Source organism: Zea mays, chromosome 1, assembly GCF_902167145.1.
Source record: "Zea mays cultivar B73 chromosome 1, Zm-B73-REFERENCE-NAM-5.0, whole genome shotgun sequence".
Classification (NCBI taxonomy): Eukaryota; Viridiplantae; Streptophyta; class Magnoliopsida; order Poales; family Poaceae; genus Zea; species Zea mays.
Window position 1 is genome coordinate 13,061,062 of NC_050096.1, and position 26,366 is coordinate 13,087,427.

A 26,366-nucleotide genomic window follows, 5' to 3' on the forward strand; every position below is an offset into this window, starting at 1 on the left:
AAGTTGAGGTCTAGTGATAGCTAACTATATAGTACGCTACTACCACCCTTGGTTTCTCATTTCTTCAAGCTTGACAGCGCGCTTTATTTTGTTTGTGGTCGACCCCTAAAGTGAGCTAGTGTTGCGCGCTCAACTCAAGATGGACCTTCAAAGCGTCGTGTCGTGTGTTTTAGGCGTGAGTGTATTGTAGACTGGGGATTGGTGGACTGGATGCTTATATATATTATTATTATACTAAATTTGCAATGCAATTGTAATCCTGATCCTGAATAATCGCGTCACCCGTGTTATACAGTTCTGACGTGGTTATCTTAAAAGGGCAAGGCTCAATTTGTGCCAGTGCCACATGATCTCCGTCTCCGCGGGTGGCTGCAACGTGCGATTTGCCTTCTGCTGTAGGAAAATGAAGGCATGCCAACAGCGCAGATAAGACAGGCTCCAGATTACGATGCACTGTTCGTTTCTGGCCGGAATATCCGAAAAGACCAGCGTGCCGAGAGTACAGGGACATACAAGAGTCGGTACAAGAGAGTCCACAGCCACCCCATCCGGCGCCCTCATCCTGTTTTGCTTGCCCGCATCCCCGTCAGTCATTTTGGTGAAAACCGAAAAGCGCCTCCCCTCCTGCTCTGCTCCTGCCTCTCTCGTCACTCGTCATTGCGGCCGGGCACTGGGCCACTGGCATCGTAACAACTGCCGATACGCCCGAGACAGCGCGGGCGGAGCCAGCGAGAGGGAAGGCCATGAGGTCGCAGCTCAACGCGTCCTTCTCGCCGCCGCCCTCGCTCCGGCGAGCTCTCCCCTCTGCCACGCCCCGCGCCCTCAGGTACGGCGAGCGCACCGCTTCGATCGGCTCCGCGTTTCTGCTCCGCAGAGCGACGGAGGCTGGCAGGCTGCTGAACACAGCTCTCCCTGGTTCCAGGTTCCACGCGTTCCCGTGGCGGTTCCGCGCTCCTCAGCACCACGGCCGCGGCGCTGGAGCTCGCTGCGCTACCAATCTGCCCGCGCCCGGCAGCCATGGTACGGTGAACGGTTGCTCTGCCACGGCCTGGTTTGTTTGCTTTTGTCAGTTTACCCCGTCTGCTCCATTATATATAATATAATTTAATATAATGAACTGATCAGGAGTCGGAGTGCTCGCCTCCGAGAGGAGGGCCGACGATGGCGACACTACCGTGAAAAATGCAGATGCGCCTAGCACTTCAACGGCGACGCAGGTGACTTTTCTTCGCTCCTGTTGTGAGTCAACTACTACGTATTGAAATAGATGCCACAGGCTGGCTGCCATGTGGTCTGAAGGAATCGGATGTATAAACTGCAAGTGCAAGGCACATGGCCGCATGATTCGAGATGTATGCTTGTTTTCTATGGCAACGTTTGCTCAACGAGAGATGTATGCTTCATGTGCGGCGAGGATACCCTACTCCGGACTCCGGAGCTGCATAGATGGGAATATGAATCAGTGCATCCTAAATTCCGTGGAACGTTTTCTCTACCAAACTGGTCACCAAATAAAAATGCAGTCTGTCTATGCCTTCTGCAGTAACGGTTTGATTGTGGTCACGTCTACACTTGGACGTGTTTCCATTGGACACATATGATACTATCTACGTTCTCGAATATTTATCGCCCGCTAGTTCATTTTTGAACTAAAACGTGACAAATAAAAAAAGCAGAGGGAGTACTATACTTGAGATTAGATGTTATGCTCTTATGCTTTGCTTAGTGTATACTGAAGGATACACTCACGCAAGGCCCTCTGTTTATTCAGAGCACTCTGCAGTGAATTCTCCATTTAATTCACATTAAGTTTGCTCCATGTTTTTTTTTGGTTCCATTTCCCCAGGGAAACCTCAACATGGCTGCCATTGTTAGCATAGCATTCTGCTTTCTACACAGAATTGTTTCTGGACGGATGCAGTCGATGATGAATTTGTTCCCTTGGATGTCAAACGGCATTGCAAGCTTGCCATTTGCTTGCATATCTGATCCTACCAGAAAACCCATGCCTCTTAAGCTAGATTTGACTCTTCCACCACTGCCTGATTTCGGATGGAATTTTTCGCGACTGTACTATCGGTTCAATTCTCAGCTTGATCGGAACATTGCCTTGTAAGTGTGCTTCTGCCATGTTTCTAACTTTGTACTATCTGTATGTTATCGTTTCATGCTTCTTTTGTCAATGAGCTGTCACTTCTTTGCACATTACAAAAAAGTTTCAACTCATTTGTTACACCTAATAACTGAGCTTTATGAAAATTTATTAAATTCACATTTTATCCTGATTATATTTACAGGTCTATCATTACCTTGCTCATCACTTGCTTTTCATTTGTCATTGTTGGAGGATTACTGTTTCATAAGTTCAGGTCAGTTAGTTATTCTTTAAATATGCATGCTTCTTTTTCTTGTTCCCTGTTTTATCAGAGGACATACTATAGCCTTGGCAGTTAATTTTGATGTGAAAATGATGAAGTATATTGATTTATAATAATTCAGGAAGCAACAACAATCCCTGGAGGACTGCTTTTGGGAAGCTTGGGCATGTCTATGTTCATCATCTACCCATCTAAGGGTAAGTAGGGACTAGGGGGAGTACTGACAGTTTCTGTAAGGCTTAATAACTGATATGTTTTTCCCCAGCTATTTTCCTATCCGTTTCTTTAAATTCTTTTCCTTTAACAATCATTTTCTAATATGTCGTTTTGCTTGCTCGAACAGCAAAAGACACGTGTTGAGCGTGTCATTGGGTTCTTTCTTGCTATCTGGGGTATATTATTCTATTCTCGATTATTAAGTGCAATGACAGAACAATTTAGAGTGAGTTATTTCATAATTATCTGAAACTGAGATAAAAATTTTCTATATTGATGCACCTTTTTGACATATACTCACCTGGTTGTCCACAGAACCAGATGCATAAAGTAAGGGAAGGGGCACAGGTGCAGGTTATTGAGGATGATCATATCATTATTTGTGGAGTCAATAGTCATCTGATGTCTATATTGAACCAATTGAATAAGTACCATGAATCATCAATTCGCTTAGGTTTAGCTACAGCAAGGTAATGAAGGATGGCGTATCATTTTGGTTATGTTAATTCACCCTTTTACTTTTAAGGGTTGCTAAGATCTATGTATCCTATCTAGTGCCTCTGATTGTTTTCTTATGAACAATGTCAAGGAAGCAGAAAATCCTTCTTCTCTCCGATCTTCCAAGGAAGCAGATTGATAAACTTGCAGATAGCTTGGCCAAAGATTTAAACCATATTGATGTATTCACCAAGAGGTAAAGAAATTTACTATTCATGGTGTTTTTTGTCTGAATAACTGGCAGGTTTATTTAATCTATCTACCTTTATCCCAGTTTCACTTTTGCGGAGAACACATGCACATCCCATAAGCACAAATATTTGCTTTGATATGTTAATACCGAAAACTGATTGTGCCTTCTCATTTTAACTTGCAGTTGTAGTCTTAGCATGTCAACGTCATTTGAGAGAGCAGCAGCACACAAAGCAAAATCTATAATTATCTTGCCAGCACAGCATGAACGGTAAGTATGTATCATGAACCTTGGACTTTGCTCATGTTAGCATGTTTCTTTGACGAACTGCCAATTTTCTCAAAGGCTCAGGCTAGCATGTGTTACATGATGTTTCCTGTACCAGAGTTATTTGAGAGAGGGGCAGCTTGTTCTATTTCTCATAACATTCCTTTATATTGGTGGATCAAGATTTTGCTGTCAATTAGCAAGAATTGTAACATCAGATCATCTGGTTCTTGTGAAATATGGTTTATATTCATTTGATTAAACATTGGGTGGCAGTAACTGTTAACTTGAATTTTCAAATGAATGGCTTGAAACAATCACCTCGTTTCTAATTGCCAAATAACATATCGAGACAAGTGTCGAGGATATGATACCCGGTCCCTGGGGCCCATCGGTCAGCGACCACACTAGGGAAAGACCTCTAACAATTGGGGCTCGCTAGTCAGTCGGAGGAGGTAGGTAACGTCTACCCTGCAAGAACTCGTCCCTGGACAAACCTCGTGGCACCGAGCCTGGGGTCGGGCGTGGCGGAACCGGACATGGGGTGGCATGCCGAAGGAAAACCACTCGAGTGGATCTCGCGCCTGGCCCGATACCGACCCATCATAAATGACCGGCCGCATTAATTGTGCCTGGCGCTGAGCCACAACGGAGGCGCCGGTCTGCCTTCCACTCATGACCTACGAACCCCTCGGGCCATAGAGCACTCATGACCTACGAGCCCCTCGTACTGCGGCGCATTTGTGGCCCACACGTCCCCTGGCCGGTGGCGCACTCATGATCTATCGGGGCTAGGCCTGAGCGCACAGGCCGCTAGCAGGGCGCAACACGACGAGCCGCGCCGAGTCCTAGGCTACGAAGGCCAAGGGTTGGCATAGCCCAAATGATAGCGCTCGAGCCCACATTGCCTGCGCCGTCCATAATAAAAAATACGGGACAGTCAGGCGACCGCAAGCACGCGTGGCTTTACCCCATGGTAAGACGCCCAATTTTACCATCACCCGGTGGCTTCTTCCAAAGGAAGCCGCCACTGGCCGACCCCCATCCTTAGCCTATAAAAGGAGGAGGCCGGCCCCCGGACACAAGGGAGACCCCTTTTTGGAGGATCAGAGGTTCCTTCCTCTTGGACGGATGACGCAAGGACGGACCCTAGACGAGATGATACCCAGAAGACCGACGAACAGGATGACCCGGAGGCCGGAGCCCCACCGTCAAGTCAAGACTTAGCTAGGACTCCACCTTGTAAACACCTCCACCACGAATAAGAGATTTGGGAGTCTCTCCTCCCTCTCTCGCCTGCTTGTAACCTCTACTACGAGCTTTGATCATCAATGGTGCCAGTAGCGCAAGCCGTCGATGACTGGATGTAGGGACGTTCTGCCCAAACCAGTATAAATCTTGCGCTCACCGCGCACACCGTCTGGAGCCTAGAACGCGTACAATAAATTTACTTGTCGGAGCGAGGTTCGAAACATCGACAACAAGTTATTTACATTTTGCAAACTTTAGCACCACTTATTTAATGTTTGTGTTATGTTTATCTGTATTGGCTGCTCCTTTACAAACCTTCTTTTGTTGATAGTTGACTGCTTGATATTTATTTTTCTATATACCCCCATGAACCTGATCAGATATGAAGTGGATACAGATGCATTTGTCTCTCTATTGGCTCTACAACCCTGTAAACAAATTGCACCTGTTCCTATCATTGTCGAGGTATATGTACGTCAACAATCTATAACATGGATTTTATCAACATTTAGGCCTTATGCTTATATTTTATACCAATGTAGGCTTCCAATGCAACCACTTGTGAACTTCTGAAATCAATCACTGGCTTAAATGTGCAACCTGTGGAGATGGTTGCTTCTAAGTTATTTGTGCAGTGCTCTAGGCAAAAGGACCTTCTGAAAATCTACAAGCACTTGCTTAATCAGCACAGTAATGTTCTTATTTTCTGCCATGATATTTATGAAAAAACAATTTCTATATTGGTGCATTTCCGAGCAAAACTGTGTTACCCAGGTCTTTCACGCTTGAATTTTTTTGCCATCCTTTAGTTCATGATTTCTACTGCAATCACCTAAAAATGACCATACTCATACATAAAAGTTGAATGTACTTAGCCGTGCATTATATGACATTGTCTTGCTCTTGCCAGATTTGTTGCCAGTTTTATTACATCTATATGCCAAACATGACCTACTTTATCATTCTTCAGAACTTCTGAATCAGCATTCACTAATATAGTACAAATGTACCATAGAACATATTTCTACGTATGCAAATTGTTCTGATATTCCCATGTTTCTGTACTTTTGTCATTCTACATTTCTGCTTTGCTGGCGTTGTTAAATTTCATCAGCAGCACTGTGATTACTTTAGTCTTTAGGCAGGCCCGGGCGGGGGCATGTGCGACCGGTGCACAAGAACAGGGCCCCCTCCCTCCAATGGCCCCTAAAATAATAGTCAACGATAGTTTAATCAATACAAATTTTAGTAATGATTAGATGGTCTAGCTAAGTCAGCTCGACAAGAATAAAACATAGTGTTTGTCGTAACAACCGAGTACCAATCTCTCATGCAACTCATTTTGGCTATATGGCGAAGTGCAGCTAGCACATACTGGCATAACATCCAAGCTAGCACATACTGGCATAACATTCAAACGTTAAGATCACTCGTTACCGTTATTATGCCATTTCCTACATTAATAATTCAATCACTGTTAATAAATGAGATTAATCTATATCATCTATTCTTAACAAAGAAAAAAAGAAAAAAAATCGATACAGGGCCTTGAATTATGTCGGCCCGGCCGTGACTTTAGGTTCTAGATATAGAGGTAGCTATGCTACTTTGTTTGTTACATGCGTTGTTTTGTCCTGCAGAAAATGTTTTCAACCTTTTCAGGCGGCCTGAATTAGAGGGCATGAAGTATATGGATGTGAGACGTAAAATCCATGATGTAATGTTCTTTCCATATCATTAATTCAACCACGCTGTATTCTCCATTGCCTTTTGCTATCACATTTCCTCTTTATGTTCATGGTCAGGCAGTCGTTTGTGGTATCTTCCGGTCTGGAAAAATTCATTTTCACCCAAGCGAGGAAGAACTACTGAAAGAAACAGACAAAGTATGTATCTTTCTGGATGCTGGTTATTATATAGAGTTCAACTACTAGAAAATTATTTCCCTTGATATAGGAGTTCATGATAGCAGCGTGATTGTTGAAAGCTTCAAGCCCTTGTCAGTAGTTATCCTGAATGGTTGAATCATCCATCAGAGTGAGGTAATGGAATACTGTCATGGTCCTAAAGCAGCGGCTGGCCCAGCTGCTAATATCCAACCAAGGGGATGGTGGCCAGCAACCACTATCTCCTTCCCCCAAGACAGCTTCATCAACTTGGAAGCCAAGTTATCTTAGTTAGCAATGTATCTATTGTAAGGTTTGGAAGGATAGGTTCATGTCTATAAGATCCCATTTACAGTTTACTTAAGGTGAACTCTTCTATATAAAGAGAGGGTATACATCATGGTTCATTAAGCAACCAAAGGGAAGCAACTCAGTTTTTTCTCTAATGAGTGAAAACTAATTTCATTGCAAAATAAAGAGTAGTATATGTAAAAAGACAGCTTCATCAACTTGAAAACCAATTTTTTAGCATCAATCATGAGTAGATGCCTGACATTTTATATTCAGAATGATGACTTGATGTGCTCTTGATTTTCTTTCTTTCTTTCTTTTCCCGCTTCACAGTTGCTTCTTATTGCTCCTGTTCGTGGGATGAAAAGACCACAATATAGAGCATTAAGTGTACGGAAAGAAACACAAACATTGAGTCGTAACTCAGAGCCAAGAGAGGGTCAAGGATCATTTAATATGGCTACTACCATGGATAATGAAACACGGCTAAATAACATTGTAAAGCGCCCCTTGAAATCTCTTTCTAAGGTAAAGTTTGGTATAAGGATGCATCTATGGTAATTCATTGCTTTCCAAATTATTGGGTTCATCTGCGGTTAATTTTATGCAGAGCAGTGATTATATGCTTGGACCCAAGGAATGTGTACTTATTGTTGGTTGGCGGCCAAAAGTTACCGAAATGATACGGGAGTACGATAATTACCTTGGACCTGGTAGTACAGTGGTATGTAGGCACAGTGACAAAAATAAACAAATTGTGCTACTCACATTTTAATCATGGTTCATATGGTTATACCTGTACTCCCATACAAAAGTTAGGGTATAATTTTACTAATGAAGTTAGTTAAATGTGCAGGAAATCTTGTCGGAAACCCCTATTAAAGAGAGGAGCAGTATCATCAACCCCCTTTTGCAGAGCCAGCTTAAAAATGTTAAAGTTACTCACCGGGTATCTCTCAGTCTCTAACTTTGTTAGTGTTCATGGACAGACAAAAAGTTTCAATTTTATCTCAAAACATACCAATACAGGTGGGGTGTCCTTTGAACTACGATACTCTGAAGGAAACAATAATTAACGTACGAGAATCTGCCAAGTCAGATAAAGAGGTTCCACTGTCAATAGTTGTGATATCTGACAGAGACTGGTTTGTTGGAGGTACCAGTAAATTAACGAGGATGTTTATCTGTTATCATCATCGGTGATGGTATTTTTTATCATCATATGATAATTATTATAAGTGAAGTTTTATTTGTAACTTTGGTTCCAGCAGATGCTGCACAGGCTGATAAACAGTTGGCATACACCCTTCTTCTTGCTGAAAACATTTGCCAGAAACATGGCGTTATGGTCAGCTCCTAACTAACACTTCAGTAATAATGTTTATAATGCAATAACTGAACCTGCACGTTCGCATCAAAGTATCTATTAATCTCAAATGTGACCAAGAATAAACAAGCCATTTAGTGAGATACAATCGGTTCCATGATGCTACTTTATTCTTTGTTCTCCCTTGACAGCATAACTTAAATTGGATCCTGATGTGGTTCAATTAGCCATTATCCAATGTTTTTTTCTTATAAATATAAATATTCCTACTCTAAGTCCAAAAAGACACCATTTTTTTTGTCATCTGATTTTCATTTGAAATGCTTTTTAGGTTGAGAATCTTGTATCAGAAATCGTTGACATGGGACTAGGAAAACAAGTAAGAATTTTCTAATATATTAAATTGCTCAAGCCGTGGAAATATTTAAATTTGGAAAAAAATCTTGACTTCTTCATTTTATATAGATATCTAAAATAAGACCATCCCTTTCATTTATTGGAGCAGAGGAAATAATGAGTCGTGTGACAGCACAAGGTTGGTTATCTGTTTTGTTTCATTTTCTTTCAAGTTCTTTTCCTAATGATAACAATGGAATGTAGTTGCGGAAAGTAGTGAGCTGAATGAAGTATGGAAGGATATCCTGAACGCTGAAGGCGATGAGATCTATATTAAGGTACTATTGCTATAGTTGGTGTTCCCAGCACATTATAGCCTGCCTGTGGTCCTTAAAGCATGTACACTGCTGCGTTTATTTCATTTTAGGAAATTGGGCTGTACATGAAGGAAGGAGAGAAAATATCATTCTTGGAGCTCTCTGAAAGAGCAGTTTTACGCCGTGAAGTTGCGATTGGTTACATCAAGGACGGCAAGCAGGTAATTTGTTTTCTTTGTTATTTGTCAGTTTGTGTGGAAATTATGTTCTAAGTACACAAGGTCTTGTTAAGATCATCTTTTTGTTCAGATGCCATTAAAATTCTATTGACCTGATTTGCTTAGACATGAGGTTCTTGGTCATTTTGAATGTGAGCAGCTATAATCTGCTAGGTGCTGATAACGAATATTTACTTTGTCCCATGGCAGCATATTAATCCTATCAACAAATCGGAGCCGCTGTCCCTTGAAATGAATGATTCGCTCATTGTGATATCGGAGTTTGAAGGTGAACAACCAATTATGATGGGCGGAGAAACTTCAGGATGAAATTTTCAGCTTTATATCTCTTCACAGAAACTCTAACAACTCTTGCTACCATGAAGAGATGACATATAACCTGTTTATAATCCTTTTCTTTTTGTACAAAGGGAAAGCAAAATATAGTTTAAAGGCCACAAATCAAGTTTTGTTCCTCCCATAGCCGTAGAACTTCTTTGATGCAAATATTTTACTGCACAGTTTAACCGCAGAATCTTTTCTATTTATCTGTAAACATAGTGAATAACACAGGCAACTTGTATGGTACAGATGTCTGAATAAAGGAAGGATGAAGGAAAATTGATTGACTATGTTCCTTGTTGTTTCCTTCTGACTAATGAATACAATGTTTCCATTTTTTTAGTCCTGAGCTAGACAAAATCAGCTAGGTATGGCCTTGCTGTTCTCTTTGGGAGATAAATTCGTCGCCTCTAGCATTTGGCACAAGAAAAGTTTGTTTTACACTTTGCTTCATTAACCAAGCCACTGCTTCAGCCTTTTGGGATCTAAGAGGTCTGTTAAATATTCTTCTTCTCTTGCTTGTCCATTTCTTTTACCTACAGGCTGCATCTCCGCATATATACATGCCATCATGAGATGCTCCCAAACCTATACTGACGCACAACGATCGACAGAAAGCCATTCAGGCTGCTATATCTGAGCCAGTTACTGAGAGACGAGGACATCATTTTGATGCTTCTGCTTGATGGATGCTTCGTTGACAACATCTTATCGTGGCATGATCGGAAGGAATGACACATACTGCCCAAAGTTGGATGCTAGATGTCTGGACGAGGAACATGGAACTCCAGCGGGAAATGCCTTTGGAGTGAAGCTTGGTGGCCAATTGGCCATGATCATGAAGTATCTCCCAGCTGGAACGCACACCTTTTTCTTAATTTAATAAAAAGAAAGAAGGGATAAGTAAAAATACTGGAATGCGCAAGACTCCGCTGCAGCAATGCACGCTGCCTGAAATTGAAATCCGGACCTAAACTGATGGATGGAGCCACTGCCAATTCTACCAGCATCTGCTTCGGATTCTACAAAGAAACTCGAGACTGACGGCGGTATTAGTGTTCAGTATCAAGAACAAATGAGGCGGCGGAGTCGTTTTGAGGAGCTGTTCTGACTCCTGGACATCATTTTCAGCAGTGACGTGGTAAAAATCCCTCGGCAAATTCGTTTTGATCAGTGAAAGCATTGGGCTGGAGCCTGGAGGTCAGCAAGACAAACGTCGCAGTATCCGTGGATCCGCCTCGCAAATTCGTTTACGTAAACTCTCTCTTAGAGGATCGTAAACTACGCCTTCACAGTTGATTAGCGGGGGCCTTTAGACCGGAGGAAGACGCATTCCACAGTCCACACACACCACTACACCAGACGAACCGTCTATCTGGCCAGGCCTCGCCACGCCTATCCGCACCCTCCCCTCCCCTCCCCTCCCCTCCCCTACTCTCTCGGAAGCGGCGCCGCTGCCGCCGCAGCGGCGAGGAGCCAGCCATGGCGGCGCACGCGACGCTCCCCTTCTCCTGCTCCTCCACGCTGCAGACCCTGACCCGCACCCTCTCCTCGCGCGGGGCTCACCAGCTCCGCGGGGGCTTCCTCCGCCTCCCCTCCCTCGCGGCGCTCCCGAGGCTGGCCCACCCCTGCCGCCGCCACGTCTCGGCGTCCGCTGCGGCGGCGCCCAATGGCGCCTCCGTTGAGGGGGAGTACGACTACGACCTCTTCACCATCGGTGCCGGGAGCGGCGGCGTCCGCGCGTCGCGCTTCGCCTCCGCGCTCTACGGCTCGCGCGTCGCCATCTGCGAGATGCCCTTCGCCACGATCGCCTCGGACGAGCTCGGTGGCCTCGGCGGCACGTAAGTGGATGCCTCTCTTGTTCATCTACTGTATTTGGCATGTACTCCGTGTATTTTTGCTTGGCCTGATCGTGCCTTCGCCACATAGTTTGCTTCAGTTTTGCATCTGCCATTCACACGGTTGGCATGAACTTCTCATGCAGTGATAACAACTGGAGGGTGATTGCCTAGCAAACTGACTGGTGACTGCGCATTTAATTGACAGTGTTGTTTGGCGGCGAGATGTTTTTGTTGGGACTACACCTCTGTGTTACTACCATGTGCATTAATAGTTTTTTTGAACGCGTATTTGGACCGAGAACACTAAATGCAATCGCACATCAAATGGCATAATATTATTTTTATGATTTTTTTGGGTCTGATTATTGACTGATGATGTCACTTTTTGTGATGGAGATGTTGGCCTGATGTTACATCAGTGTTTGAGCTACATGATTTTCACTTGCACAATTTGTGGTCATTCCAACTTTTGTACAGTAGCAAATATGTGCTCATAAAACTCTGATTCTGCTAGAATGTTAATTGAAGTGTGAGACTTTTATCAAAAGTGTGTGCAACTTTTGATAAACGCTTGAAAATTTGCTGTTTCTACTAGAGTGTTAATTGATTATTTTTTTTGGATGTACAATAGGCTCACCTTCAGAAATTGCAAGCCCTTCTGTCTTGCCTGTGCCACTGTAATATAGCCTGTTTCAGCACTTAGAAACCAAGAACGTGGAACTTGGCCACATTCCTCGTTCTGGGAACAATCTCGTTCCCGTAGTGTTAGAACCCAGTTTTAGTAGAGTACAACATACCACATTCCCATTCCTCGAGCTCATCGATCCGGGAACCTGGTTACTAAGTTTCAGCATTTGCAGCTTAATAATTTTGGACAGAACTGGACCTCACATTTGATTTGATGACCCTATGCATATTACTAAATGTTGAGGAGATGCAAAATGCTTATGTGGTACAATGTAGTTGCAGAATATACCACATTACTACAATGTTCCTTTGTCTATCTAATTTCTAATCTGCCTATTCTTGGTAGGTTGTTAACCATTTATCGTAAGACATTTTTCTATGAATATCTTTTAGCCTGTCTATCCTGTGTTTGCGACCAAACTAATTTATATGAAATCTGCTTGGTACTTAGCAGTCAATTCTATATTGAGCCTTGAAATATGCTTTATTTGTTGACTTTTTATGTATATCACAATGCTTTTTTTTTGCATCACAGATGCGTGCTTCGTGGATGTGTTCCAAAGAAATTGCTAGTGTACGCATCCAAGTACTCTCACGAGTTTGAAGAGTCTCGTGGATTTGGATGGACATATGAGACTGATCCGAAGCATGATTGGAGCACTCTCATAGCCAATAAAAATACAGAGCTGCAGCGCCTGGTTGGCATTTACAGGAATATTTTAAACAATGCAGGAGTCACTCTGATCGAAGGTCGTGGAAAGGTTGGGTGATGTTTGTATATCAGGTTATATATTGGATAAGACTGTTCCCTGAAATGAATACTGTATAAAAAGGCGTGTTTGGTTATGTATTCTTTTTCTTAATGCAGATAGTCGATCCTCATACTGTCAGTGTGAATGGTAAGCTCTACACTGCTAAGCACATACTAGTTAGTGTTGGTGGCCGACCATCGATGCCAGATATCCCTGGTATAGAGCATGTTATAGATTCGGATGCTGCGCTGGATTTGCCTTCAAAACCTGAGAAAATTGCAATAGTGGGAGGTGGGTATATTGCTTTGGAGTTTGCTGGCATTTTCAATGGCTTAAAGAGTGAAGTCCATGTGTTTATTCGTCAGAAGAAAGTTTTAAGAGGATTTGATGAAGAGGTGAGCATATATTTAGAAGATCAAAGATATCGTTAATAACAGATAAACTGTATTGCTTCTGTGTTTATTTTTTGTTCTGCTTTTTTAATGCACAGGTTAGAGATTTTGTCGCTGAACAAATGTCTTTAAGGGGCATCACGTTTCATACAGAACAGAGCCCTCAAGCTATAACTAAATCAAATGATGGTCTGTTATCTTTGAAGACCAATAAAGAAAATTTTGGTGGGTTCTCACATGTAATGTTTGCAACAGGTCGCAGACCAAATTCAAAGGTAGTAACACAGAGCACTTGCAGTTCTTGAGATTTTACACATATTGATTCATTCATTCTAGTTCCTGACGTGAAAGGACCTCTAGCTGAGTTGGTTAGGTGGTATTCTTCTTAATACAATACTCGAGTGCTTTCTTACGCCTTGTAGGTCGAGTTTTTTTAATTCTAGTTCCTGACATAGTTTCAATCCTTGTAGAACCTTGGACTGGAAGCGGTGGGGGTTGAAATGGATAAGAACGGTGCAATAGTGGTAGGTTATTACAATAACTGGTGCCAAGTTTCTCATTTTGTTTGTCGCTCTAACCTTTGGTGCTTTTGCAACAATTTCGTGCTAGGTTGATGAGTATTCACGTACCTCAGTTGATTCCATTTGGGCTGTTGGAGATGTTACCAATAGGGTCAACCTGACACCAGTTGCACTGATGGAGGGTGGGGCATTTGCGAAAACTGTCTTTGGCAATGAACCTACCAAACCAGATTACAGGTATCTACATTTATCATATCATCACCAGGAATCTTGAACACCACATATTCATGGTGGCTGTCTTATGGCTCATTTGACTTACCTATCCAGCTAGAACAGACTTTGAGCTTTCTACTAAAAACATAATCGATCTCACTATTTTATTGTTATGGGCAGCTGGCTGGGCTCCTTAGGCTGGTTTGGCACAGTAGCATGCCGGCATGGCCCTTACTGTAGCACCCTCTCCCTCAAGGTTACAGTTAGTTAGAGATATTATTAGGGTTATTACTATTACTTTAGATCTATTCCTTAGGAGTCAAATAGACCTTTATATAAAGGAGAGACGTGCCAATCAAAGGCAAGTAGGAAATTAATGTAATTCCCCTCTTGTGTTCTTCCCTCTAATCTATGATCTAGTCCTCATCCCCAACAAGCTGACTCTACCCCAGGGACAGACCCAGGGCCCAGCTACTCTGGGCTCCTACCTGAGCTCCAGGTCTAGCGCTCATTAGGGTCCTATGCATCAGATGGTGCAAGGTTGCTCTGATGTCCTAAGCACACGAGCTGAGAAGAGACGTAGTGTACTCGCTCACTGGAATCAGATGATACTATAGTAGTACTGCCAGACTACCAATGATTTTTCACGTGTTTGCTTTTGTGGTTGCTGGCCATGTTAATTAACTATGGGGCTGTTTGGTAGCCTAGTACCACCCTAGGTAGGCTGCAATAAAGCAACAGAGTTTGTTTGTTTACATATACCATAAACCTTAGCATGGGCCCAGTAGTGCAGAAAGGGCTGCTAGCCTAGCTAAGTACGTCAGATTGGAGCATTTCCATTTTCCAGCTGGCTAGGCTACGCCGTGTAGAATCTTCTATGCACAGAAATTGAAATACCTTTTCAACTAGCTTCTTTTGCTAACTCTTCTAATTAAAATACCTTATCATCAAGCCAATTTCATATTTATGTTTTTGACGCTTTTACGAACCAAACTAGACCAATCTTGCCATATAAATTTTGAAGAGTTAAATGCATCGGTGGCCCCTGAACTTGTCAAGGGATGCCACTTAGATCCTCGAACTTTGAAAATACATTTATAGGTCCTTGAACTTGTTAAGTGATGTACCACATATCGCTAAATTTGTAAAAATGGTGCATCATATGTCTATTCCTGGACCATACCGACCACTGCGGTGTGCCACTTAACAAGGTCAATGACTTAGAAATGCATTTTTAAAGTTCGTGGACCTAAATGGCTTCCCTTGACAAGTTTTAGGTGTCGCTAATGCATTTAACTCAAATTTGAAATACAAAATAGACTAGACCAAAAAGATACAACGAAACAGACTCTAACCCAACACAGGTGACCTGGCCATTAGATGATTCCTGCATTACAGCATGGCCACGCATAGCCTGGTCTAGAAATCTAGCCAGGTCAGGGCTACACAAGTAGCCAAACAGACCCTATAGCTATCTGGATGTACGGTTACATGCCTAGTGCACACTATCTACAATGAGAAGGGACTGATGATACTATCATGTAGCTAATTTATCGATGAACTAGTGTTGTAGTGCACGTAAAATGTAGTACACGATCATGTTATTTGGAACAGGGGATTTCACGAGACTATGAATCAAGTCAATCAACGTGCATGGGCAGTGCCACTGGTTGAGTGCCAACAAAGTGGCTGTATGTATGATGTTAACCATTTAAATCATTGTCCAATGATCACAACTTTGCTTTGCCCAGGCTCAGTTAAATTTTTGGGTCCGCCACTGCTCCACCCGATTGTGTCTATCCCGTCCGACACTGGCCATGGGGCCATGCTATTTATGGATATCAACTCAACTGACCACTCTTCCATTGTGAATTACAATTTTTGGCAGAGCTATACCTTCTGCTGTGTTCTCCCAACCACCAATAGGACAAGTTGGTCTTACTGAGGAGCAGGTGATGACACATGACCTGCATCATAGTGTCATAACTTGCAGCAGACAGAAATTCATAGATGCTTATTTTGCAGGCAATTGAAGAGTATGGAGATGTTGATGTCTTCGTTGCCAACTTCAGGCCCCTCAAGGCCACTCTGTCTGGACTACCTGATCGTGTATTGATGAAGATTCTTGTGTGCGCTACGTCAAACAAAGTTGTAGGAGTGCACATGTGTGGTGATGATGCACCTGAGATAATTCAGGTTTGCATGACTTCATCTCTACTCAGGATTTCTGTTTCATTTGTAACTGGTTCCTGAATGTATGCTCTTTATGTCAGGGAATTGCAATTGCTGTTAAAGCTGGATTGACGAAGCAAGATTTTGATGCCACCATTGGCATTCACCCCACATCCGCTGAGGAATTCGTCACAATGAGGAGCCCGACTAGAAAAATTCGAAAAAGTTCTACAGATCAGGTCCACAATGCCATTTGGAAATGAAATCTTTCCTTGGTTTACTGGCATATTTACTAGGAAATATAAGTTCTGAGAATAATTTGCTTTAAAGTAGAATTATTGTTTGTGCTTGTCTTTTATATGTTTGATCACATCATTACACCTCCCCCCTTCCAATTTCAGGTAGAATCTAAAGATGAGGTTGTAAGTAAGCAGTAGATAGCATTTTTTCCTAGGAGGTAAGCAATTTCTTCTTGGCGTGCACATTTATGTTTAGGCAGTGCTACATTGTCCTAAAACTTGTTTCTATTAAAACAATTTATCACATGGATTGATGAATTTTATTTAACTGATGGGGCTATTGCTATGAACTCTTTGATCTTTTACACTACTAATTTGAGTAGCAAAACCCACTTAAAAGCCATCCTGAATGACACCCAACTATAGGTGTTTTCTTCCATTCTTTTTCTTTGAATGGTGAATTTGTGAAACTGTAATTAACATAAATTCATAACCTCCTATTGTCTTCCTTTTGAAGAAAACGCCTCTGTTATCCATTGATTTTTTTGACATGTCTTTCATGGCCGCCAAGGAAATATTGTCAGCATTGTCTTTATATTTAGTTTCTGCTGCAGGTGTTCTCGGGGGAGGGAGTATTCCTGCTGCAGGACGACAGCTGGACGGAATTTTGGAATACACCGGCAGAGTAGCTGAAATAACGGCTAGGAATTTCTGAGAAATTTCATGTTAGGGAACCAACGATGCTGTTTAATAGAATTGGCTGTACATACCTGTCCGCCGAGCTATTTTCCTGTGTCTTGTACGTTGAAATAAAATACTGCAAATGTTTGCCTTACGGTCATGAAATTTTGCAATAACCAATAAGTAATCAATGCGCCTTCCTAAGCGTTCGCTGTGATATTTGACAAACAAAACTGCACGTTTTTTTTTCTTTCAAGAATCTACCATCTACCTTATTTCTGTATACTGATCTACTATTTACCTTATTTCTGAATACCAAATATATTCCGTTAGGCTGACCCCACCAAAAGGCATATATCACCGTTTCTCTATCTACAGCAGTGCTTTGCAACTTAGAGCATCTCAAACAATCGTGACCTATAAAATACCTTATAATTTAAAAATAAGTATATTTTATAGAATTTAGGACATCAACAAAACATTCCGCACTGATAGTTAAGGCTCAAATCTATATTATAGGGAAGCCTACTACGCTGTAGTATATTTGAGACACTTTTGAGAGAGTGCTCTATAATTTTTTGACCAAATTTTATGAAATGAGACATTATTGGAGGAGTTTTTTCTGTGTAGAGCCTCATATTTTAATTTGAGACATTGTTAGAGATGCTCTTATGCATGAATAAGCTTCTTCTATGAAACATTTTCTGAGCTAAATCTGTTGTTTTTTGTTTTTCTTTCTTGCATCAGTTTGTCTTTCTCCTCCTGTGTCAGTTTCTTCCGTGCGTACATAATATGCAACAATGGCCCAAACAAATCATGAAGAAACATACACCCAAGTTTGTAAGTGCTCTAGAACAACGGAAACTAGGCTCGCTTCTGTCTAACAATTCAGTAATTAGGTATTGAGTTCTACCATGTGCTAAATTATTTCTTCAATTGTCTCGACACGACATCAAGAAGTCGATCAACAAATTCCAATCTTTTAAAGCCTAACAAAAAATTATGTTGCTTCAGTTTGACACTATTTACATGCAAAAATGTCCTAAAAGTGAAATTATGAAAGGAGATGTGATGCCCTGCCTAAGCTGGCTAGGTCCTTCAAACCCACCCAAACTGAATGCTCCATGTTGGCTAAGCTGACCAAAGTTGCCCATGCCAACTACCAAGTTGCCAGGCTGACCACAATACTCATGAAATATGTTTTTGTCGATTTTGGAAGTCGGCTAGGCTAACTTTCTAGATTTTGAATCGATTTATTTCCAAATCGTTTTAGATCTACTTTGGTGTGAGAAACTTGGAGAACACATGTTGAATTTTGTCAGGATCCAGAAAAGGCTATGCCTCCGGATACTAGTGATACTAGTCACGTATTGAAAGGGAAATGTGCCCTTGGGCCATTTCTAGTATATTTTGGTGATTAAGGGGGTGTTTGTTTGGGATTATAATCTACTCAGATTATATAATCCAACAAATTTTGAACTAGGTGCTAGTTCAAAATTTGTTGGATTATATAATCTAGACAACTTATAATCCCAAACAAACACCCCCTAAGTGTCCAACACATATTAAGTGGGTTATTATATGCCATATGATGAATGAAGTGCAAATCAACAAGAAGGTATGTTTCTAGACTTAGTTCATTTGTTTTAGATACTAATGAAGTTTGTCTAAGTGCTAGAATCAGAGAAAAGAGAAAGAGAAAAGGACTTGGCTGGAGCAGCCAAGACTCAGCTCGGTCTGGCACACCGGACAGTGTCCGGTGCGCCAGGCTAGCTCTGGCGAACTGGACACTCTCGGGAAAACTTCAGCGGCCTACGACTATAATTCACCGGACTGTCCGGTGAGCCAACGGCCGCCAACGCAACGGTCGGCCGCCAAATCCGCGGGCGACGCGTGGCCCGCTCCAACGGTCGGCAGGGGGCACCGGACTGTCCGGTGCGCCAACTGCCACAAATCTGCAACGGTCGGCTGCGCCCGATTTGGAAGGGAATCGGGCACCGGACATGAACAGTAGCTGTCCGGTGGCACACCGGACTGTCCGGTGTGCCACCCGACAGAAGACAACTTTGGCCTTCCAAGATTGCCTCCAACGGCTCCTAGCTGCCTTGGGGCTATAAAAGGGGCCCCTAGGCGCAGGAGGAGTAACCCAAGCATTCCTTGGTCATTCCTAAGCACCAAGACTCCATTCTCGCGCATTCGATTCTTTGAGATAGTGACTTGAGCCCCATTTGAGTAGAGAACTCCTCGAGTTGTGTTGTGAGATCAAGTTGTGGCTTTGTGTGCGTGATTGTGCTCTTGTTTTGAGTCGTGTGTGTGTTGCTCTCCCCTCCCTTACTTCTGTGCTTCTTTGTGATCATCAATTGTAAGGGCGAGAGGCTCCAAGTTGTGGAGATTCCTCGCAAACGGGAGAAAGTATAAGAAAGGAAAACACCGTGGTATTCAAGCTGATCATTGGATCACTTGAAAGGGGTTGAGTGCAACCCTCGTCCATTGGGACGCCACAACGTGGAGTAGGTAAGTGTTATACTTGGCCGAACCACGGGATAAATCACCGTGTCTTTTGTGTTGTTTTTTTCTGTGATCATTGTGTTTCACAAAAGCTTGGTCCTTAGCCACTTGGTCCTATTGCACTAACTCTTAACCAAGTTTTGTGGCTACAAGTATTTGATTTTTTACAGGATCACCTATTCACCCCCCCTCTAGGTGCTCTCACATATTCCCGAGGCCCTGCACTATAGGGTACATGCTCAACTCTGGCTATGTCCAGAGCCCTCCAAGCCGATAGACTATACCCTAGGCTCTCTAGACCGAGGAGCCAAATCTCGGTCCCCTATTGGGTCTAGGGCTTCACCGGTCTCTGGTACCCTCTAAGCTAAAGGACCATATCTTGAGGCCCTCCAAGTTGAGGCCCAAGCCCTTGCTTGGCCAAGTCCAATGGAGCCTACAAGCTAAAGCCTATGACTAGACCTTTTGACCATCCCTCAAGACACCTCCAGGGCAGAATAGTCTTAGTGAATGCACCTCTAGGGTAGGACGACCCCGGGTGGTATGACTTGATGCTACATCCCCCTCTGCTCATGATGGCCAAATAGGGCGAGGCATTCAATATAAGGCTTCCGTCCATTACATTAAATATAATGGAAAATATTGCGGACAAGGAAGCTGAAATCATCTAGGCCCCTAGTTGGGTTTTGGTGATTAATGACAATACTACATCATTATGACAAACATATATTTCGTAGAGGCAAATTAAGTCATGTCACATTAATGGTGATTAATTGGGTGTATATGGTTGTTGTGCCCCTATTGATGGAATTCTATTATCAGTTTTCAAAGGATGAACAAGAAGGTTAAGGATTGGCTAATTCTTAGTGTCAATTGAGTTGATGGACACATAGATTAGCTATGAATATAGTTGTCGGATTATGGTGTGATTGCTCCACACATTCTAAAGTACAATTATGTTCCATAACGATGAAGGCCAATGAGTCTTTCATCTTCCCTTGTAAGCATGAACTTGCCAAGGGAAAACCTCATTTATACACCGAACCTCATATTATTTGCTTAGAACTTCAACACTCTGAATTCCTTCCTCGGAGATATTGACCACAGCTTCATAGCCTCAATATTAGGATATTTAGCACCGTGCACAACAACATTGGCACCAACCTGCCACCCGTGACTACCATCTTGAATGGCACGATTTCCGAATCCACAAGTCATCTGATTAATCGGCACAACATAGTCCCTCATCATCTGATGAGTCGACCAGATCTTCTATCAGTTCTGCCTCAAGGTCTTAATTTAACATATGTTGTACTATTCAATGTATACTCTCACCTTCATCAACGAGTCTGTGTGGTTCAGATTGACTAAAATGTTCGTCTACTTCTTCAGCATCATCTCTCTCTTATTGTCCTTGTGGTTCTGCTTCATCACCGATTGTAGAACCTTGAACTACATAACATGCCTTCTCGTTTATATGTACAAGCATTGCAAGGTACCAATCACCCCTCAAATCTGCCTTCATATATATCATCCAATCTGAAGTGTTGCATATGTGCTTTAATTCTTATAGGCCAGTTGGATTGGTCAAAGTTTGCACGTTCAAGAAATGGGTCTCTGGGTTAACATTAAAAGAACATTGCAACCATCTATATATGGATTGAAAACTCCTCTCCAAAAGTTTATCTAATGCCACTTATAGTAGACTTAAATATTGGCAAGTCAACTCCATTAGGACCAGCGGCGAAGCTAGAGCAAATATAAAGGGGGTGCACCTCCCTTGTGAATGCATAAGGATGAGATGTGGGAGATGCTTATATGGTGAAAAATTGAACACTATAATTAAATTTTTGAATTTTAGGCGATGCACTTGCACCCACTGGCTACATAGTAGCTTCGCCCCTAATTAAGACCATGAATAACTTTATAGTCACCAAAAAATTGAAACTGCATCTTGTTCGCCATATCTTTGTAGGCACCCATATATCCGTTGGATGAGACAATTTAATATTCTTAGACAATTAGTGAATGCACTTCCTACAGTTTCTAAACAGATAAAAAAATAAAGAATAATTGTAAGTTCATACTAATATGAGAATTGATATTTAAACACCACTACAAAGATCTTTTCTAATATTTCATGATCTAAGTACAAATATGTAATAAATACTTCAATATCTGATCTCGAAAGAATCCTACGAGCCAATATAAAAGTGCACTAGATAAACCTTAACATTAATATATGCACTAAATATTACTAAAGAATTAACAAGTCCATTGCTTAACACCTCTAAAAAATAATATATATATATATATATATATCTATTAATTGTAAAGAATCTAAACAATAAAACAAAAAACCAATAAAAAGATCTATTCTACAACTTACCGAATCTATCTATAAATACCTAATAAATGCTACAATATGTAATGTCATATGAATCCTATCAGTAAAACAAACTAAACAACTAAATAAACGTTAACAATTAATATATATATATATATATATATATAATACATAATACAAACCAACTTAACCAGAATAGATATATTTTAATATACAGAGTGACGACAAGCATAAAATCGAGCAGGGCTTCACCGCTACATAGCTCCCTAAACCTTCATTGAACTTTTCTCTGAATTCTAAAGGAAGCAAATGAGGCTCAAGAGGAAGAGGACACCTATAGGCACCTATCGCTCAGTGGCACTACGATAGGGTGCCAACCACTTGGTGGGCGAGCAATTGGTGGCATGTTGCTTGGTTGGTGGGCGGCAAGTCTCCCACGCACTGTGGGCTTGTTTGGTTAAGACCCTGTTAAAGCTGCCTGGGCCAGGCAGCACTCCACGCTATCGATTTCCTATGCCTGGCGGTCGGATGCATCTGACTGGCTGGCAGTCCTAGGCGAGGGCACCAACCAAACACGTCCTTAGGCTATCCGCAACCGTTATTCCTAAATTTTCCCCCTATATCACTTTTTCTCACTATTTTCCCCCTATTTTTCATCTCCCGCAACGGTTCCCCCTAAATACTCCCCCTATATCCCACTACCACTATAAAATATCATTTTCTATATCAACTATCAATTTTTTATCTACTAACAATTATTCGTGGACCCACAGCACAGTGTTTGAGGATGAACAGTGACACGCTATATCTGGGGGAGAGAGAAGGGGGCCGGCGCGTAGGGGGCGCCGTAGGGGGCACCGCTGCGGCCGTAGAGTGCCCCCTACGCGCCGCATGCAAGGGGAGGGGCTGCCAAGGGGGCAGCGTTGCTGAAAGGGAATTAGGCTTACACCTAGTCCCTAATTAATTTTGGTGGTTGAATTGCCCAACACAAATAATTGGACTAACTAGTTTGCCCAAGTGTATAGATTATACAGGTGTAAAAGGTTCACACTCAGCCAATAAAATGATCAAGTATTGGGTTCAACAAAGGAGCAAAGAGCCAACCGAAGGCACCTCTGGTCGGGCACACCGGACTGTCCGGTGCACCACCGGACATGTCCGGTGCACCAGAGGACTCCAACTCAAACTCGCCACCTTCGGGAATTTCCAGAGGCACTCGCGCTATAATTCACCGGACTGTCCGGTGTACACCGGACAGTGTCCGGTGCGCCAAGGAGGAGCGGCCTCAGGAACTCGCCAGCTTCGGGAAACTCCAACGGCTAGTCCGCTATAATTCACCGGACTGTCCGGTGTGCACCGGACTGTCCGGTGCGACTCTGGAGCAACGGCTATCTCCGCGCCAACGGCTCTCTGCCGCGCATTTAATGTGCGCTCTGCGCGCGCAGATGTCAGGCGCGCCCATTCCGGCACACCGGACAAGGAACAGTAGATGTCCGGTGTGCACCGGACACCCAGGCGGGCCCACAAGACAGAAACTCCAACGGTCAGAATCCAACGGCAATGATGACGTGGCAGGGGGCACCGGACTGTCCGGTGTGCACCGGACTGTCCGGTGCGCCATCGAGCAGACAGCCTCCCAACAGCCACATTTGGTGGTTGGGGCTATAAATACCCCAACCACCCCACCATTCATTGCATCCAAGTTTTCCACTTCCCAACTACTACAAGAGCTCTAGCATTCAATTCTAGACACACCAAAGAGATCAAATCCTCTCCAAATTCCACACAACGCCATATATAGTGACTAGAGAGAGAGTGATTTGCTTGTGTTCTTTCGAGCTCTTGCGCTTGGATTGCTTTCTTCTTTCTTGATCCTTTCTTTGCAATCAAACTCACTTGTAATTGAAGCAAGAGACACCAATCTTGTGGTGGTCCTTGTGGGAACTTTGTGTTCCAAGTGATTGAGAAAAGAAAGCTCACTCGATCCGTGGATCGTTTGAGAGAGGGAAGGGTTGAAAGAGACCCGGCCTTTGTGGCCTCCTCAACGGGGAGTAGGTTTGCAAGAACCGAACCTCGGTAAAACAAATCTCCGTGTCTCACTTGCTTATTCGCTTGGGATTTGTTTTGCGCCCTCTCTCGCGGACTTGTTTCTTTATTACTAACGCTAACCCGGCTTGTAGTTGTGTTTATATTTGTAAATTTCAGTTTCGCCCTATTCACCCCCCTCTAGGCGACTATCAATTGGTATCAAAGCCCGATGCTTCATTAGAGCCTAACCGCTCGAAGTGATGTCGGGAGATCACGCCAAGAAGGAGATGGAGACCGGCGAAAAGCCCACTACAAGCCAAGGGGGCACTTCATCGGAAGAGTCCCGCACCAAAAGGAGGGAGAAGAAGAAGATCTCCTCCAACAAAGGGAAGGAGAAGAAATCTTCTTCTCACCACAAAGAGAAGAAGGAAAAATCTTCTTCCCACAAGCCGCATCGAAGCGGAGACAAGCAAAAGAGGATGAGGAAAGTGGTCTACTACGAGACCGACACTTCATCAACATCGACCTCCGGCTCCGATGCGCCCTCCGTAACTTCTAAACGCCAAGAGCGTAAGAAGTTTAGTAAGATCCCCTTACACTATCCTCGCATTTCTAAACATGCACCTTTACTTTCCGTCCCATTAGGCAAACCACCAACTTTTGATGGTGAAGATTATGCTAGGTGGAGTGATTTAATGCAATTTCATCTAACCTCACTCCACAAAAGTATATGGGATGTTGTTGAGTTTGGTGCACAGGTACCATCCGTAGGGGATAAGGATTATGATGAGGATGAGGTGGCCCAAATCGAGCACTTCAACTCTCAAGCGACAACGATACTCCTCGCCTCTTTAAGTAGAGAGGAGTATAACAAAGTGCAAGGGTTGAAGAGCGCCAAGGAGGTTTGGGATGTGCTCAAAACCGCGCACGAGGGAGATGAGCTCACCAAGATCACCAAGCGGGAAACGATCGAGGGGGAGCTCGGTCGGTTCCGGCTTCGCAAAGGGGAGGAGCCACAACACATGTACAACCGGCTCAAGACCTTGGTGAACCAAGTGCGCAACCTCGGGAGCGTAAAGTGGGATGACCACGAAGTGGTTAAGGTTATTCTAAGATCTCTTATTTTCCTTAACCCTACTCAAGTTCAATTAATTCGTGGTAATCCTAGATATACTAAAATGACCCCCGAGGAAGTCATCGGGCATTTTGTAAGTTTTGAGTGCATGATCGAAGGCTCGAGGAAGATCAACGAGCTTGATGATCCATCTACGTCCGAGGCTCAACCCGTCGCATTCAAAGCGACGGAAGAAAAGAAGGAGGAGTCTACCCCAAGTCGACAACCAATAGACGCCTCCAAGCTTGACAATGAGGAGATGGCGCTCGTCATCAAGAGTTTCCGCCAAATCCTCAAGCAAAGGAGAGGGAAAGACTACAAGTCCCGCTCCAAGAAGGTTTGCTACAAATGTGGTAAGCCCGGTCATTTTATTGCTAAATGTCCCATATCTAGTGACAGTGACCGAGGCGACGACAAGAAAGGGAGAAGAAAGGAAAAGAAGAGGTACTACAAGAAGAAGGGCGGCGATGCCCATGTTTGTCGGGAATGGGATTCCGACGAAAGCTCAAGCGACTCCTCCGACGACGAGGACGCCGCTAACATCGCCGTCACCAAGGGACTCCTCTTCCCCAACGTCGGCCACAAGTGCCTCATGGCAAAGGACGGCAAACGAAAGAAGGTTAAATCTAACTCCTCCACTAAATATGAATCTTCTAGTGACGATAATGCTAGTGATGAGGAGGATAACTTGCGTTCCCTTTTTGCCAACCTTAACATAGCTCAAAAGGAGAAATTAAATGAATTAGTTAGTGCTATTCATGAAAAGGATGACCTTTTGGATTCCCAAGAGGATTGTCTAATTAAAGAAAACAAGAAACATATTAAGGTTAAAAAGGCTTATGCTCTAGAAATTGAGAAATGTGAGAAATTATCTAGTGAGCTAAGCACTTGCCGTGAGATGATTGACAACCTTAGACATGAAAATGCTAGTTTAAATGCTAAGGTTGATTCACATATTTGTAATGTTTCAATTCCCAATCCTAGAGATAATAATGATGATTTGCTTGCTAGGATTGAAGAATTAAACATTTCTCTTGCTAGCCTTAGAATTGAGAATGAAAAATTGCTTGCTAAGGCTAAAGATTTTGATGTTTGCAATGCCACTATTTCGGACCTTAGAAGTAAAAATGAAATATTGCATGCTAAGGTTGTAGAACTAAAATCTTGCAAACCCTCTACATCTACCATTGAGCACACTTCTATTTGCACTAGATGTAGAGATGTTGATATTAATGCTATCCATGATCACATGTCTTTAATTAAACAACAAAATGATCATATAGCTCAATTAGATGCTAAAATTGCCAAGCATAACTTAGAAAATGAAAAGTTTAAATTTGCTAGAAGTATGCTC

At 42.8% G+C, this 26,366-nt stretch overlaps 2 protein-coding genes across 3 annotated transcripts; both read left to right on the plus strand.

Moving 5' to 3' along the window:
- Positions 1-501: 501 nt before the first annotated feature.
- Positions 502-9,815, plus strand: LOC103631754 (putative ion channel POLLUX-like 2). Of its 2 annotated transcripts, none has more exons than XM_008653068.4 (24): positions 502-826; positions 923-1,020; positions 1,126-1,217; positions 1,847-2,112; positions 2,298-2,369; positions 2,500-2,575; positions 2,722-2,820; positions 2,910-3,064; positions 3,184-3,288; positions 3,469-3,555; positions 5,184-5,268; positions 5,346-5,493; positions 6,444-6,520; positions 6,609-6,689; positions 7,314-7,508; positions 7,591-7,704; positions 7,837-7,929; positions 8,010-8,136; positions 8,249-8,328; positions 8,639-8,686; positions 8,773-8,842; positions 8,908-8,981; positions 9,071-9,181; positions 9,389-9,815. In XM_008653068.4, the coding sequence occupies exons 1-24, from the start codon at positions 744-746 to the stop codon at positions 9,506-9,508; spliced, it is 2,556 nt and encodes an 851-aa protein (XP_008651290.1). In that variant the 5' UTR covers positions 502-743; the 3' UTR covers positions 9,509-9,815. The 2 variants fall into 2 exon arrangements, with proteins under 2 accessions (XP_008651290.1, XP_008651295.1); XM_008653073.4 differs by having other exon boundaries at positions 8,252-8,328; positions 9,389-9,810.
- Positions 9,816-10,871: 1,056 nt separating this feature from the next.
- Positions 10,872-17,221, plus strand: LOC541986 (glutathione reductase 1). The gene is made up of 11 exons (NM_001305818.1): positions 10,872-11,361; positions 12,584-12,809; positions 12,917-13,195; positions 13,291-13,467; positions 13,663-13,716; positions 13,802-13,950; positions 15,815-15,878; positions 15,952-16,122; positions 16,200-16,337; positions 16,500-16,555; positions 16,952-17,221. Exons 1-10 carry the CDS (start codon positions 11,003-11,005, stop codon positions 16,533-16,535), a joined length of 1,653 nt encoding a protein of 550 aa, NP_001292747.1. The 5' UTR covers positions 10,872-11,002; the 3' UTR covers positions 16,536-16,555; positions 16,952-17,221.
- Positions 17,222-26,366: the final 9,145 nt, after the last annotated feature.